This window comes from Australozyma saopauloensis, chromosome 4 (genome assembly GCF_035610405.1).
Source record: "Australozyma saopauloensis chromosome 4, complete sequence".
NCBI lineage: Eukaryota > Fungi > Ascomycota > Pichiomycetes > Serinales > Metschnikowiaceae > Australozyma > Australozyma saopauloensis.
This window is the reverse complement of record NC_086134.1, coordinates 775,044-786,781: the sequence shown is the minus strand read 5'-3', so window position 1 is coordinate 786,781 and position 11,738 is coordinate 775,044. Positions and strand designations below refer to the sequence as shown.

Genomic DNA, 11,738 nt, shown 5'->3' with positions numbered 1-11,738 from the left:
AACAGAACAAAAGGAGGCATGGCAATTTGCCGGAGGGATATGTTCCACATTAAATAGCAACGGTTTTTATTCCGACTTTTCTGGATCGCTGTTTTTTTTCAGCTGCTTTGTTATGTCAATCTTTTAAATTCTATTCGGACCTCATCTGCCAGATCGAGATCTGTCATGAAGTGTTTATTGTAGGAGACGTAATACTGTCTCATATGCATTGTTGTGAAATTTACGAGGGATTAAAGGGAATTGCCCCAAAGGGCGGCAGGTCATCTGAAGGCTTTTCAACCACAGGGTCTGTGTAGAGATGGTAGAATAGTCCATAACTGTCAAGCATATCTTCGTCTTCGTCATCAAAAAGCAGAGTCTCTGCACCTACAACATTGGAGCTTCTCTTGGAATAGTGAAGTGGATGATGTTGTGAGACCGGCCTATCGGCCATGTCTTCGTCATTGGCTAAGGCGGTTCCATTGAGCTTGAGCTTATCACCAGTGGCGCGGCCTCCGAGGTGACGCAACGATTCAAAAAACTCCATTTCATCTTCTTCATCTGCCGCGTTGTTGATTTTTGCTTTCTTGGAAACAGGCTCCAACAGCTCAAACTGATCGAATTCCACGAGTGGCTCTGTGACGAGTTTTTCAGCAGAATTTGGCGTATGCATATGCAGCGGATCCTTGGATAAGTTCAAGATCTGATCAGACTGTCCTTTCTCGGCGGCTGCTGTGTTGACATCCCCTGAGTGATGGTGATGGTGGTGATGGTGATGATGATGTGTGCTAGAGTGTGGTGCTGGAACTGTTGAAGAAGTGAGTCTGGGAACCTCTGTTTGGGGAGGCAAGTAGTTGAAATGTTGATTTCGTTTTCTTTGGGCCTCGAGGTCCATGAACTTTATCACAGAAGCGTATGAATTCTGGCCTTCATCGGGGTACAGACCTGGTTGGTCGACAGCATGGTTCAGGTAGTGGTGATGCACGTGGTGATAAACGTTGATGTCCAAATTGTGTTTGGAGGCATGTTGTACTAGATAATGCACAAACTGTTCAGACAGAATGGTTCCACTGAATTCAGCCTGCCCAGCAGTAGAATTGCCAGTGGTACCTTGTTTCTGCAGAAGCGAATAAGCCCATTCGGTTTCGCTCCGTGACGGGATGGCTCCTGACAAAGTGGGCTTGTTCGCAGCGCCTAGACCAGTACCCCCATTCGAGACTGGCGAGTCAATGCTCATGGACAGCGATGTCTGGTAATCTGCATGGATTCCAGCGGGATCATTGGCGCCAGAGGCTCCATTGAAAGCCGATGAAGAACCTGGCTCTGTTTCGAGTTCGCCAGCGTACTCTTGTTTTATGCTATAGCTTCCCAGAGCCGCGTCGCGGACAGCATCGAATGGTGGCGCCGCAAATTGTTTCTCCATGCCATCGACAGTATCGAGATCATTCTGAAGGTGCTGGTGCTGGTGTTGATGCAGATGCAGATGCAGATTCAGATTCAGATTCAGAAGAGAGTATCGGAGTGGATTTGCATTCTCACCCAGACCATCTCCCATGGCACCCTCCAGCGAAAGCACAGCGAAATGACTCTTGATATCGCCGTCTACAACATTTGACATCATCTCTACGATCCGCGGCGCCGCCCTGCCGCGCGCAATCGCCGTCACTAGATTCCGCCAGCGGTTTCTACAAGTGAGCGGCGGCCGCAGCTTCAACTCCAGCGCAATGGTCTTCCACTTGGTTCCATGCTGCAGCACCAACCGCACCAACAACAAATCCTCGTCCTCCAGCCACGGCTTCAACCGGTTCCGCAGCGCGGGATCTAGTATCTCCAGGTACCGTTTCGAGCACTGGTGCTCTGTGCGACCCTGGATATTGCGCGCAATCTTCTGCCAAAGCAGACCATACTCGTTATACTGTTCCATCAACAACCGGTCCTCTTCCTCCGTCCATCTTCCCCGTCGAAGATTCGGATCTAGCGACGCAGACCATCGCTTCCTACACTCCTTCCCCTTCCGGGCGTCTCCGAAGACCTTCGCGACTGCATCCCAGTCGACTTTGTTTGCGTCAAACGCCGGCGTGGCGATCAGATTCGGATATAGTTGCGTTAGACTACTGTGGAGCATCTCATCGTCCTCTTTGGACCATGCACGGCGGGACTGTTTGCGGAAGGTTTGGAGCCCCAACGACTGGGTGATGGCAAGGGTGTCAATTGGTTTTATTTTTTTCGGCCGGTCCATATTTTCATGCGAGGTGAGGTATTTGGAGCTATCGCTATCGCTAGTGTGACTCCCACCCATCGCATTGAGACCCCGGATTCTGGGTCACGTGAGCGGACCCAAGACGAATCGGATGAAACGAACATTTAGGGAGAGTGGGCTGGCGGATCGGATTTTGGGAGTGCGAAGATAAGAGGAAGATTGGCGAGTTGAAAATTGTTTTGGGTGTATTTTCTATATTATTTCGTCGGTCTTGTATGGGTCATGGGGTATCTTATGAGAAGTGGGAGGAGATATTCTTAATCTCGTAATTGATGAAAAGGAGAATTTGGAATATTGACTAGGGTAGGCTCTATAAATCTGAGGGAAATTTTATCCGGTTTGTTTCAATTGCAGTGCAAGGAGATTCGATGGTTCTTCCCTAGGATGGAACTAGGAAGTGGAGCTCTTGAGAAGCCACCAAATTCCAATTCATCAGAATGTCCGCTCCGATTCATGCAAAAAATCGTACTGTATATCGAATAAATCAAATACATTGTTCTTTGTAACGAGATGAGCTGCTGTTGGGTACTTCGACAACTTCCTGATACTTAATGCCGCCATGTGAAGAGAGGCCAAAAAATGAGACGATTCTTGCATCGTAGCTTCGTATAGGTCGTCTCTTCAAAAATCAGACTCGTTCCATCACAGGTTCAAGAGAGCACCGAAACTTTAGACTCCGGACAAGATTGATATGACTACAAATTGTTCCAATGCAATTTTTTTTAGATTTTCTATTTTCAATCCTCGGCGAGTCCCGAATCTTACTTGTTCTCGGCGTTCTTCTTTCTAATCTCCCTATTGTTGATCAAACGAAGAAGGTTTCTCAAAAGCATGGAAATGGTGACCTTTCCAATGGATGGCACGTACAATCCAGCCTTTTGCTTGATGGCATCCTCAAAGTTCTTGCAACTCAGGAAATTGATCACCACAGTACCGTTGCTGACGAGCTCAGTGGGGAACTTATACTTGTCAGATGGAACACCAGTAATGATCACGTCACATTGTGGAGCAACATGCTCAAGAGAGTACTCCTCAGAATCCAAGTCAGTGACCTTGTGACGTTGCATCAGCAAGTCATCACCTCTTGTGAACTTCTGAATGTTGTTGATATCTAAAGAGAAGACGGTAGCACCATCGTTGGCAAGAAGAGCCGCAAGCGGTCTTCCGACGATCTCCGACCGGTTGACGACCAAGACCTTCTTTCCATACAATCTGTTACCATAGTGCAAATGCTTGTTGTAGACGCCCAAATACTCCAAGATCTTGACCATGGCCAATGGAGTGCATGGCAAAATAGACTTCTGCTCATTGGTAGGCGAATCCAAGAAACGCACATTATGGTACAAGTTATGGTAGTACATGAAATTCAAACCCTCCACATCTTTCTCGGGGGAGATGAGCTGCTGCAAGTATTGGTCTTGCTTATCTCCAAACACGGGGAAGTACACCATGATTCCATGCACGTTGTCATCCTTGTTTGCAGAAATGATCGAGGCTTCTAATTCATACTTGTCCACCTCCTGCAATTCGTACTCGAAACCCAAAGACTCGCAAGTTTTGCCTGTCCAACTAGCGTAAGTTTTCGAGGCTGGGTCGGAGTTTCCCAAAAAGCCAACCACCTTTGGCTTGAAGGGCAACTTGGCAACTTCGCTCGTGATTTCGTCGACGTACTGTTTGGCAATGGTTGAGGCCAAGATGGTTCTTCCTGCTGGCTGAGACATGTTGAAGTGATCGCACTGAGGGTTGAGGAGACTAGAATGAGTTGCTGTGATTGGTTGCGTTCAACCGGGAATGTTGTTCAATGGATTGAGTGTTTGGGTTGAGCCTTAGGGAGTAGGTTGGAGGAGACTCGGATGGTGGAGATGATCATCGGATAAGTGCCTGTGTGTAGGGGCCAATTAATTGGGTGCCGTGCAGGTTGCAGAGAGTCAATGTTTAAGAGATGGCAAAATCATCGAGGTGATTTTTGGGGGCGTAACGGAATTATCCGACGAATTTTTTTTGATATTTGTAAATTCTTCGATTCATTACCATGGTTGCCTTTATGCGTTATTATGCAAGTGAGAGGGGAACATGAAGGTTCTGATCGCCGAGAAGATAGTCGAGAGGATAACCCGGGAAACAGGGAAATTTTGGAAAATGACAAATGTCGCTTTATCGAAGATGCGCACCTTTGTTGACGTAAAGACTCTGCCAGATAAATGCTTCACTGAGCATCACCTCGATATCCTTCTCAGTCCAATTGGCAGTAGGAGGGTTTTGAAGGAAAAGCAAAATATCTTGGAAATCCTTTTCCTTGAGCTCAGCACTGAACTTGATGAGAAATGCTGCACACACATAGACATGGAAAAGATTGAAACCCAATGGCGTTTCACTGAGATAGGTATCCCACATGCGAATGATTAAACCCACAGAGACTTCTCTCATGAGAAGACAGTTCATCCAGCGAAACAGGAATTGAATGAACTCAATCCCTTCAGCTTCAAAATGTTGGAGCAACTCTGGATCAATCTTCAGTATCAAATTCCGGAGATCACTGACCTGGCGATGAATTCCAGGCTGCTCATTGATGTAATTGTCAGTTATATTTTCTAGCAATCGGGCAAGACACCAGTATGTGTCGGCCTCAATGATTGCTGTTACACGGTCGGAGATTCGAGATGGATCGAAATTCTCAGCTGTATAGGTCATAAGCTTCGGATCTTCAAGAATCAACTGTTCCTGGGTGTCATTGTCATCCAAAATTCCAGGAATAAACAACGGCGAGTCATCTGGAGCTCCCGTTTTATGTGCTGCTTTTCTTTGAAGCTGCCAGATGTAATTACCTAGAAAAATTTGATAGAAAGGTGTGCAAAGGTCATTGATGCCTTGAACATACCCTGAGGCTGGATGTCTCACAGCCCACAAGTATAAAATCTTTTTGAGTGATTGTTGTGTAGCTGCAAGTGAGTACAAAGGCATTGAAGGGTTGGTTCTTTTCACGTCAATCTTGATTTGGTGATATAGCGCCTTATCCTTATTAACAGAGTTATCTCTGTTGTTCGAGTCTCGGCCACCAGGAACAGATGCCGCCGATGAGTTTGCAGTACTACTAATGACATTGTCATCTTTGAACAGAATCTGAGTGCTGACGTTTTTCAAGCCCTCCGCGTACTCGCTTCGTTTGCGCATCAAGTTGGATGCCTGGCGAGATTTATTAGCTGGAAGATAACCGACGAGCAATTGCCAAACCGAGGCGCGGAGCTCGGCAGGAACACCATTCCATGAAAGCTTTCGAAGCTCATGGAGATCTATGGTGCCATCGTTTTTGAGCAATATGTTTTGAAACTTGGTGAGTTTGGTCAGCATTTGGTTGAGGAAACGCACCTCCTGCTCCGCTTGACGATCGTGCGAGTCCATCAGAGCACGGTCTCGCGACGGATGCCGCTGAGACGGTTTCCGCTCGACAGATATGCGCAGGGAAGGAGCGAAAGCCATGAGATCAGGATGCAACAGATCGATCATATCGTTAGTGGAACTACGAGCAACCGGCTTCAGAACTACAGGCGCAACCTCTGGGTCTACATCATCTATCTGCGCGTCCCAGTCGTCATCCAAGTCTGTGAATCCGGACTTGCGTGACGAGGGCCGCAAAGAGGCCTCAAGTGCACTCATTGAGTTGGTCGCGTGTCGAAATAAAGGCGACGCCAGGCGCGAGCTGCCGCCATTGTTGGATTGTGTACCTGAACCGTCAGTAGTGTCAATTTTGCTTAGTCCGTATGGGAAAAAAGACAGCAGACTCAGTCGTTTGCCCTTCAGCGAAGCAGCCGCCTTAGGGAGAATCAGACCGCCCGTGTCCGGAGATGTATATCCGTAGGTCATCTCGCCATAGATGCTGGAATTGATATTGCGGTTGATTTCCTCCGAATTATCGTTCTTGTGTGAGTTCAGCAGTGGACCAGTAAGCGACAAGTTTTTAAGGAAAGACAGCAAGTTCTTTCCCCGGCCACCTTTCTCGCCAAAGACAAACTCGTTGTGGCCATTGCTCGACACCTGCGACATCTCTGGCCTACGTTTCGGGGCCATCCTTGCGGTGTGGTTTTGGTGGCAGTGAACGGAACAAAATCAGGACAGCAATTGGTGCGACAGGGGGGATTGGGCCTGCCTTATATAGTTTTTGGTCGAGAGCGTGACTTTGTGATTTTGGATGTTGGCCAATTGGGTCGAGTTTTGGGTTTTGGGTGTGGTTGGTAGTGGAACTAGTCAATACGTGAAATATGAAATATACGAGATAGCGGTCGCACAGATCCATTTTATGTGGGGGAGGGAAATACACACGAGTCGTTTTAAGAAATTGAATATAAATACGGAGAAGAAGCTGTCGCTCTAATATTACACCATCTATTTCTCTTTGTAGTCTTTATTTCTATACTTGTAATACATCCAGTCTTGCTTAATGACCCTGAACCTCACCCTTGACGGCAATAGCACCCTGCTTCAACTCTCTGCTGGTCAAGTGCAAAACACCGTTCTGGGTGATGTTGACAATGACCTCCAACTTGGAGTTTGGCTTCAAGTCAGACAAAACAGTCTTGGCCAACAAGTCACCGGCAACGTACACAACCTCCTTCTTGATCTCGGGCTCCTCGTCGGAGTCGTCGGAGTCGTAGTCGGAGTCCTCTGGGTTTCTGGCCTCTGGCTCGATGACGGTCTCCTTGATGGTTCTCTTACCCTCGTAAAGCTCGACAACAACGTCAGAAGAGTCGCCGTTGGTGACCTCGATGGATCTCTTGATAGGGTAGGCGGTCTCGGCAACCAAAAGGGCCTGGAAGTTGCCCTCGGCATCCTTGATACCGATAGGAGCTTGCAAGTGTTGGGTGTTGACAACAATTGGTTGCAAGGACTCCTTGACCTCAGCCTCGTCGAAGCTCTCGATCAAAGCGGCCTGCAAAGCAGCACCTCTGGTGGACAACTCCTCAGGGTTAGAGGCCTTGGCGTCGAAAGATGGAGCAATGATCTTGGTGGACTCTGGGAAAAGGTATTGGACGTTTTGGGCCAACTTGACGACGTTGGCACATCCACCAGCAAGCAAGACACCATCGATGTCCAAAGCATCCAAACCGGCCTTGGTCAAAACCTTCTCAACGAAAGCAGTCATGTCGCTCAATGGCTTTCTGGCAGCCAACTCAAATCTCAATCTGTTGATGTTGGACAAGAAGTCGAAACCCTCGGCCAAAGACTCGATGGAGAACGAAGAAGATTGGACGTTGGACAAGGTTTTCTTGGCAACGATCGACTCGGCCTTCAACTTGGCCAAAGAACGGGCGTTCTTTCTTGGGTTGGCCTGGTACTTCTTCTCGAACTCCTTGGCAAAGTGCTCGGAAATGGCATCGTCCAAGTCGTCACCACCCAAATTGAACTCGTGAGCAGTGGCCAAAATGGTCAAAATACCTCCACGAACAGCAATGACGGCAGCATCGGATCTAATACCACCAAAGTCGGCCACAACGTAGATCAGGTCCTTCAAGAGCTCGTCCTCGCCCAGCGCGGTGGAGGCAGCAGTCAAATGGGCCAACAAAGCAGCAGAAGGCTCGTTGATCAATTGCAATACCTGGAAGCCGGCAGCAGAGGCGATCTGAACCAAGACCTCTCTTTGGTGCTCGTTGAAGTTGGTTGGCACGGTCAAAACGGCGCTCTCGACCTTCTGTCCCAAGTAGTCCTCGGCAGCGCTCTTCAACTGCTTGAAGTGTCTGGTGGCGGCCTCGTTCACAGTGACGAGCTCGACTCTGTCATCTTCTCTGGTGATGTTGTAACCGATTCCACCATCTTCAGTCTTGACGGGGGCGGCACCTCTGGCGGCAACAGAGACGTCAACGTCATCGTACTGCTTTCCGATGAAGTCACGGAAGTTGATGATGGTGTTGCTTGCGTTTCTGACCAATTGGGCCACGGCCTGGGCACCGTGGTACTCGTCGATGCCGATGTACGACAAAACAGAAGGAATGGCTCTGTCACCATCGGGGTTGGCGATGACGTCGACCTTGCCGTCCTGCGTGGCGACCGCGATGGATGACGAGGTGTTGCCGAAGGTGATTCCAATGACACTAGACATGATGTTGGAGGAAGAGATGGGTTGAAAAATTATTCGCAGGAATGGGGGATGTGTTGGAGGGAGACAGTGGGGGATGGGGCACGAGGTTGGGAAATAAATGTTTTGATGTTGTTTTTTGGCGGACGGATTTACCAGAAATTATTTATTTACGTTTATGGTGGGGCCTGGTTTTGTGTGTGTGGGAATGATGGGTTTCTGAGATGGCTTTATTGGCTGCAAATCAGTGGTTATAGTAGTACGTTCTCTGTTTGGAACAGGGGAGTCCAGTGTTGCTCCAAGAATCTTGGATAATCCGAAGAAAGAAGAATTGGATCTCCATTTTGTCTTGAATATTGTACTTGTACATGTTTGTTAAAGATGCTTTGAAACGATCCATAGCTCTCTTTTCACATGAATGGCTCAAGCTATTGATTTTGAATTATGTCACCTCGAATTAGATAGACAGAAGAAAAATCGTTCGAGCCAAATTGAATTAATTTCTCTCTCAGGCTCTAGATTTTTCTCTTCAATCTTGTCTATCTGTATTTCTGAGACCTTCTAGCATCAATACCCAACGCTCAGTCCAGAACCGCTTCGGCCAAATCAAATTATCAAAATTGGTCAAGTATCAAAATCAATTCCCCAATAAATCAGTCAATTAACTGAAAATCCAAAATTCTATCTCCGGCATTGTATTTTCCCCACACTCATCTCTTCGCATCAAGCTCATCAAGCTCATCGACCTCATCGACCTCATCGACCTCATCGCATTCGGTGCCAATCTACACAAAATGAAATTTCTCGTCTCCGCCGATGAAACAGGAAACGTCAAGGAAGTCCACTGCTCACGCGGTGTCGATACATCCGTGAAAGACGGAAAGCAGCCCCTGCTTGTTCAGACATTTCTCCAAAAAGGAGATCACACCAATGTCAAAAACCGTGTCATAAAATTCAAGAACTACAACCACACTTGGTTTATTGCCGCCAGACTCGGCGGTTTTGTATCCATATACGATCTTGCCAGTGAAACCGCAGAGTGTGACCTTTTACATACATATGCTCTCCCAGTCGAATCCACTGATAAACCAAGCAGTATAGTCACACAGGAAGAACACAACTTTTTGATGGTAGCGTTTGAGTCGGGCAGCGTGTTCATCATATACTTCAAGGATAACGAGTTTTCGTTCGAGCCCCTTCGCTTACAACTTCGTGAAGACCTGTCTGATTCACAGAAATTGACGGCCTTTGTCGCTAGTCCTTACAGCCCGGGTGTGTTCGCTTGTGGTGGACGTAATACAGATCTACAGGTGATCCGCATGTTTGGAGCCAACAAGAAATTCAAGGAGGCCGACTTCAAGGACGCCAAGAACTGGAAGATCAAAGTCCTCTTCGAGGCAGAGAACGTCGAGCCAGATCATTTGGGCATTGAGTGTCCAATCTGGATCTCACAGATTCTTTTCCACAAGGATTCGCCCAAGAAGGGCTACCGCTTGATCACAGCCACTAGACATGGCCACATCCGCATTTACAACACCATAGAGGACCAAGAGCCTGTGGGTTCTTACAAAGTTAGCGAAAGGCCAATTCTCACAATGGCATATGCCAACGAAGACCAAGACCAGGTCATTATCACTGACAACCACACATTTGTCGTGCGCATGTCGCTCGTGGATGTAGACGCTAAGGCGGAAAGAATTGTTTCGGCCTCTGCTGGTACGTTTTACAGACCCAGCTTGAAAATGTTGGGCAAATACTCAGAGGGCGGAAACACCGGTGCTATTTTAGACATGGAAGTCTCTCTCGATGCCAACATTGTTGCCTTTGGCGGTCTTGACAGATACCTACGTGTGTTCGATATTTCTTCGAGAAAGCTCCTCTCGAAAGTTTACATGGGAACCCAGATATCCTGTCTAGAGATCATGGATGATGAGGACGATGACGAGGCCGATGTTGATCCTGAGACCAAGGAGGAAGAGGAGTTCTGGGACAAACTTGATGACGCCAGCGATACCAAGGTTGTCAAGAAAAGAAAGGTCGAGGAATAAAACAATTAATAGATGCTACAATAGAACAAACTGAATACACAATGGAGCGCAGATGCGACATGAGCATGTGGCTCGTTCAATTACTGAAAGGGGCTAAATCATCCCTTCGTAGATTTCGTAATAGAGGGCCTCTGCGAGAAACCACGAGACTCCTCACCATCAACAATGCGATCGTCCAGACGATTGCTACTGTTGATAACGCTCATACACTTCCACTCGTTCATGTAGGTGCACTTCCACAAGCGCACTTTCCCGTCGTCTCCCGCGGAGCTCAAAATCGTTCCGGTCGAGTTCCACTCAACGCGCCATACTTCTTGCCGGTGGTCATTTAAGCGCGCCACTGTTTCAATCTTCAACTCACCATTCTCTTGTTCGTACGCTTTGAAGATCTGGATGAGTCCATCCTTACATCCGGTAGCTATGAGATGGTAACTCTTGCCCATCGAAGGCGCCCAACTAATGGATCTAATGAGCCCATTGTGTTCCGGGAGATTGCATACTTTCACGTAAGAGGTTTGCAGCGAAGACTCTGTGCGCGCTTCGCCGATCGCTGACCCAGCGTCTGACTGCGGCAGATGATCCAGCAGATATGTGTTGTCAGCGGCTGCCAGGTCCATTCCAGGAATATCTGTGCTACCACCGGGAAATCCGGGTTCTAGTGTTTGGGCGCCTCGTTTCACGGTGCTGTAAATGAACCCCTGGTCCAAGGCTATCACTGCAAACTTCTCGAATTTGGCGAACTTTGAGGGACACCACTCTATACAGAAACTGCTCTGCAAGTTCTTCGCTGGAAGCTGCAGACTCAAAATGGGGATCTCGGCCGTTAGACTCCACACGGACAAGTCTGCTGGCTCTACCAGTTCGTACATACGCACAATGCCATCCAGACCTACACAGGCAAGTTTCAACCCCAAGTGGGCGGGCGCAAATTGAACGTCATAGATGGGGCCGTACAGCTCGACGGCCAATGTTGCGAGTTTCATCCATCGACGGCCCAGACCATGGAGTTCATCTGGAAGCTCCTGCCACAATTTCACCGTCCGATCGTAGGAGCATGACGCAAGAAGCTTCGCGCTCGAGAACTCCGGATGCGCCCACGAAAGCTTCACCACCAGCAGGTCATGTGCCTTCCACAGATCGTTGAGCACCCACGTCGAAGATGCCGGGTCCAAATCGAAGACCTTGATGTGTTGATCCGACGATGCGGTGGCCACGTAGCGGCCGTAGAGATCGTACTTGATGTCGTGGATGAGCTCTTCATGTCCTGTTTGGAATGCCCGCATGGATGACTATGTAATGTTCGGTTGTGGATTCTTGTATATAAAGGGTGAAAAAGAGAGGGAGAAGCGGTCCTTATATAGTTTTTTTTGGGGGATTTTTGGAA

At 48.1% G+C, this 11,738-nt stretch overlaps 6 protein-coding genes across 6 annotated transcripts; 1 reads left to right on the top strand and 5 right to left on the bottom strand.

The window, feature by feature from the left end:
• Window positions 1-220: 220 nt before the first annotated feature.
• PUMCH_003393 (uncharacterized protein) lies at window positions 221-2,278 on the bottom strand (the record flags this gene model as incomplete). The annotated part of the gene is made up of 1 exon (XM_063022360.1): window positions 221-2,278. The coding sequence occupies one exon, from the start codon at window positions 2,276-2,278 to the stop codon at window positions 221-223; it is 2,058 nt and encodes a 685-aa protein (XP_062878430.1).
• A 722-nt stretch (window positions 2,279-3,000) lies between these two features.
• Window positions 3,001-3,960, bottom strand: PUMCH_003392 (uncharacterized protein; the record flags this gene model as incomplete). The annotated part of the gene is made up of 1 exon (XM_063022359.1): window positions 3,001-3,960. One exon carries the CDS (start codon window positions 3,958-3,960, stop codon window positions 3,001-3,003), a length of 960 nt encoding a protein of 319 aa, XP_062878429.1.
• A 433-nt stretch (window positions 3,961-4,393) lies between these two features.
• On the bottom strand, window positions 4,394-6,304 carry PUMCH_003391 (uncharacterized protein; the record flags this gene model as incomplete). Its single annotated transcript, XM_063022358.1, has 1 exon — window positions 4,394-6,304. The coding sequence occupies one exon, from the start codon at window positions 6,302-6,304 to the stop codon at window positions 4,394-4,396; it is 1,911 nt and encodes a 636-aa protein (XP_062878428.1).
• Window positions 6,305-6,671: 367 nt separating this feature from the next.
• On the bottom strand, window positions 6,672-8,330 carry PUMCH_003390 (uncharacterized protein; the record flags this gene model as incomplete). The annotated part of the gene is made up of 1 exon (XM_063022357.1): window positions 6,672-8,330. One exon carries the CDS (start codon window positions 8,328-8,330, stop codon window positions 6,672-6,674), a length of 1,659 nt encoding a protein of 552 aa, XP_062878427.1.
• Window positions 8,331-9,100: 770 nt separating this feature from the next.
• Window positions 9,101-10,354, top strand: PUMCH_003389 (uncharacterized protein; the record flags this gene model as incomplete). Its single annotated transcript, XM_063022356.1, has 1 exon — window positions 9,101-10,354. The coding sequence occupies one exon, from the start codon at window positions 9,101-9,103 to the stop codon at window positions 10,352-10,354; it is 1,254 nt and encodes a 417-aa protein (XP_062878426.1).
• Window positions 10,355-10,452: 98 nt separating this feature from the next.
• On the bottom strand, window positions 10,453-11,637 carry PUMCH_003388 (uncharacterized protein; the record flags this gene model as incomplete). Its single annotated transcript, XM_063022355.1, has 1 exon — window positions 10,453-11,637. One exon carries the CDS (start codon window positions 11,635-11,637, stop codon window positions 10,453-10,455), a length of 1,185 nt encoding a protein of 394 aa, XP_062878425.1.
• Window positions 11,638-11,738: the final 101 nt, after the last annotated feature.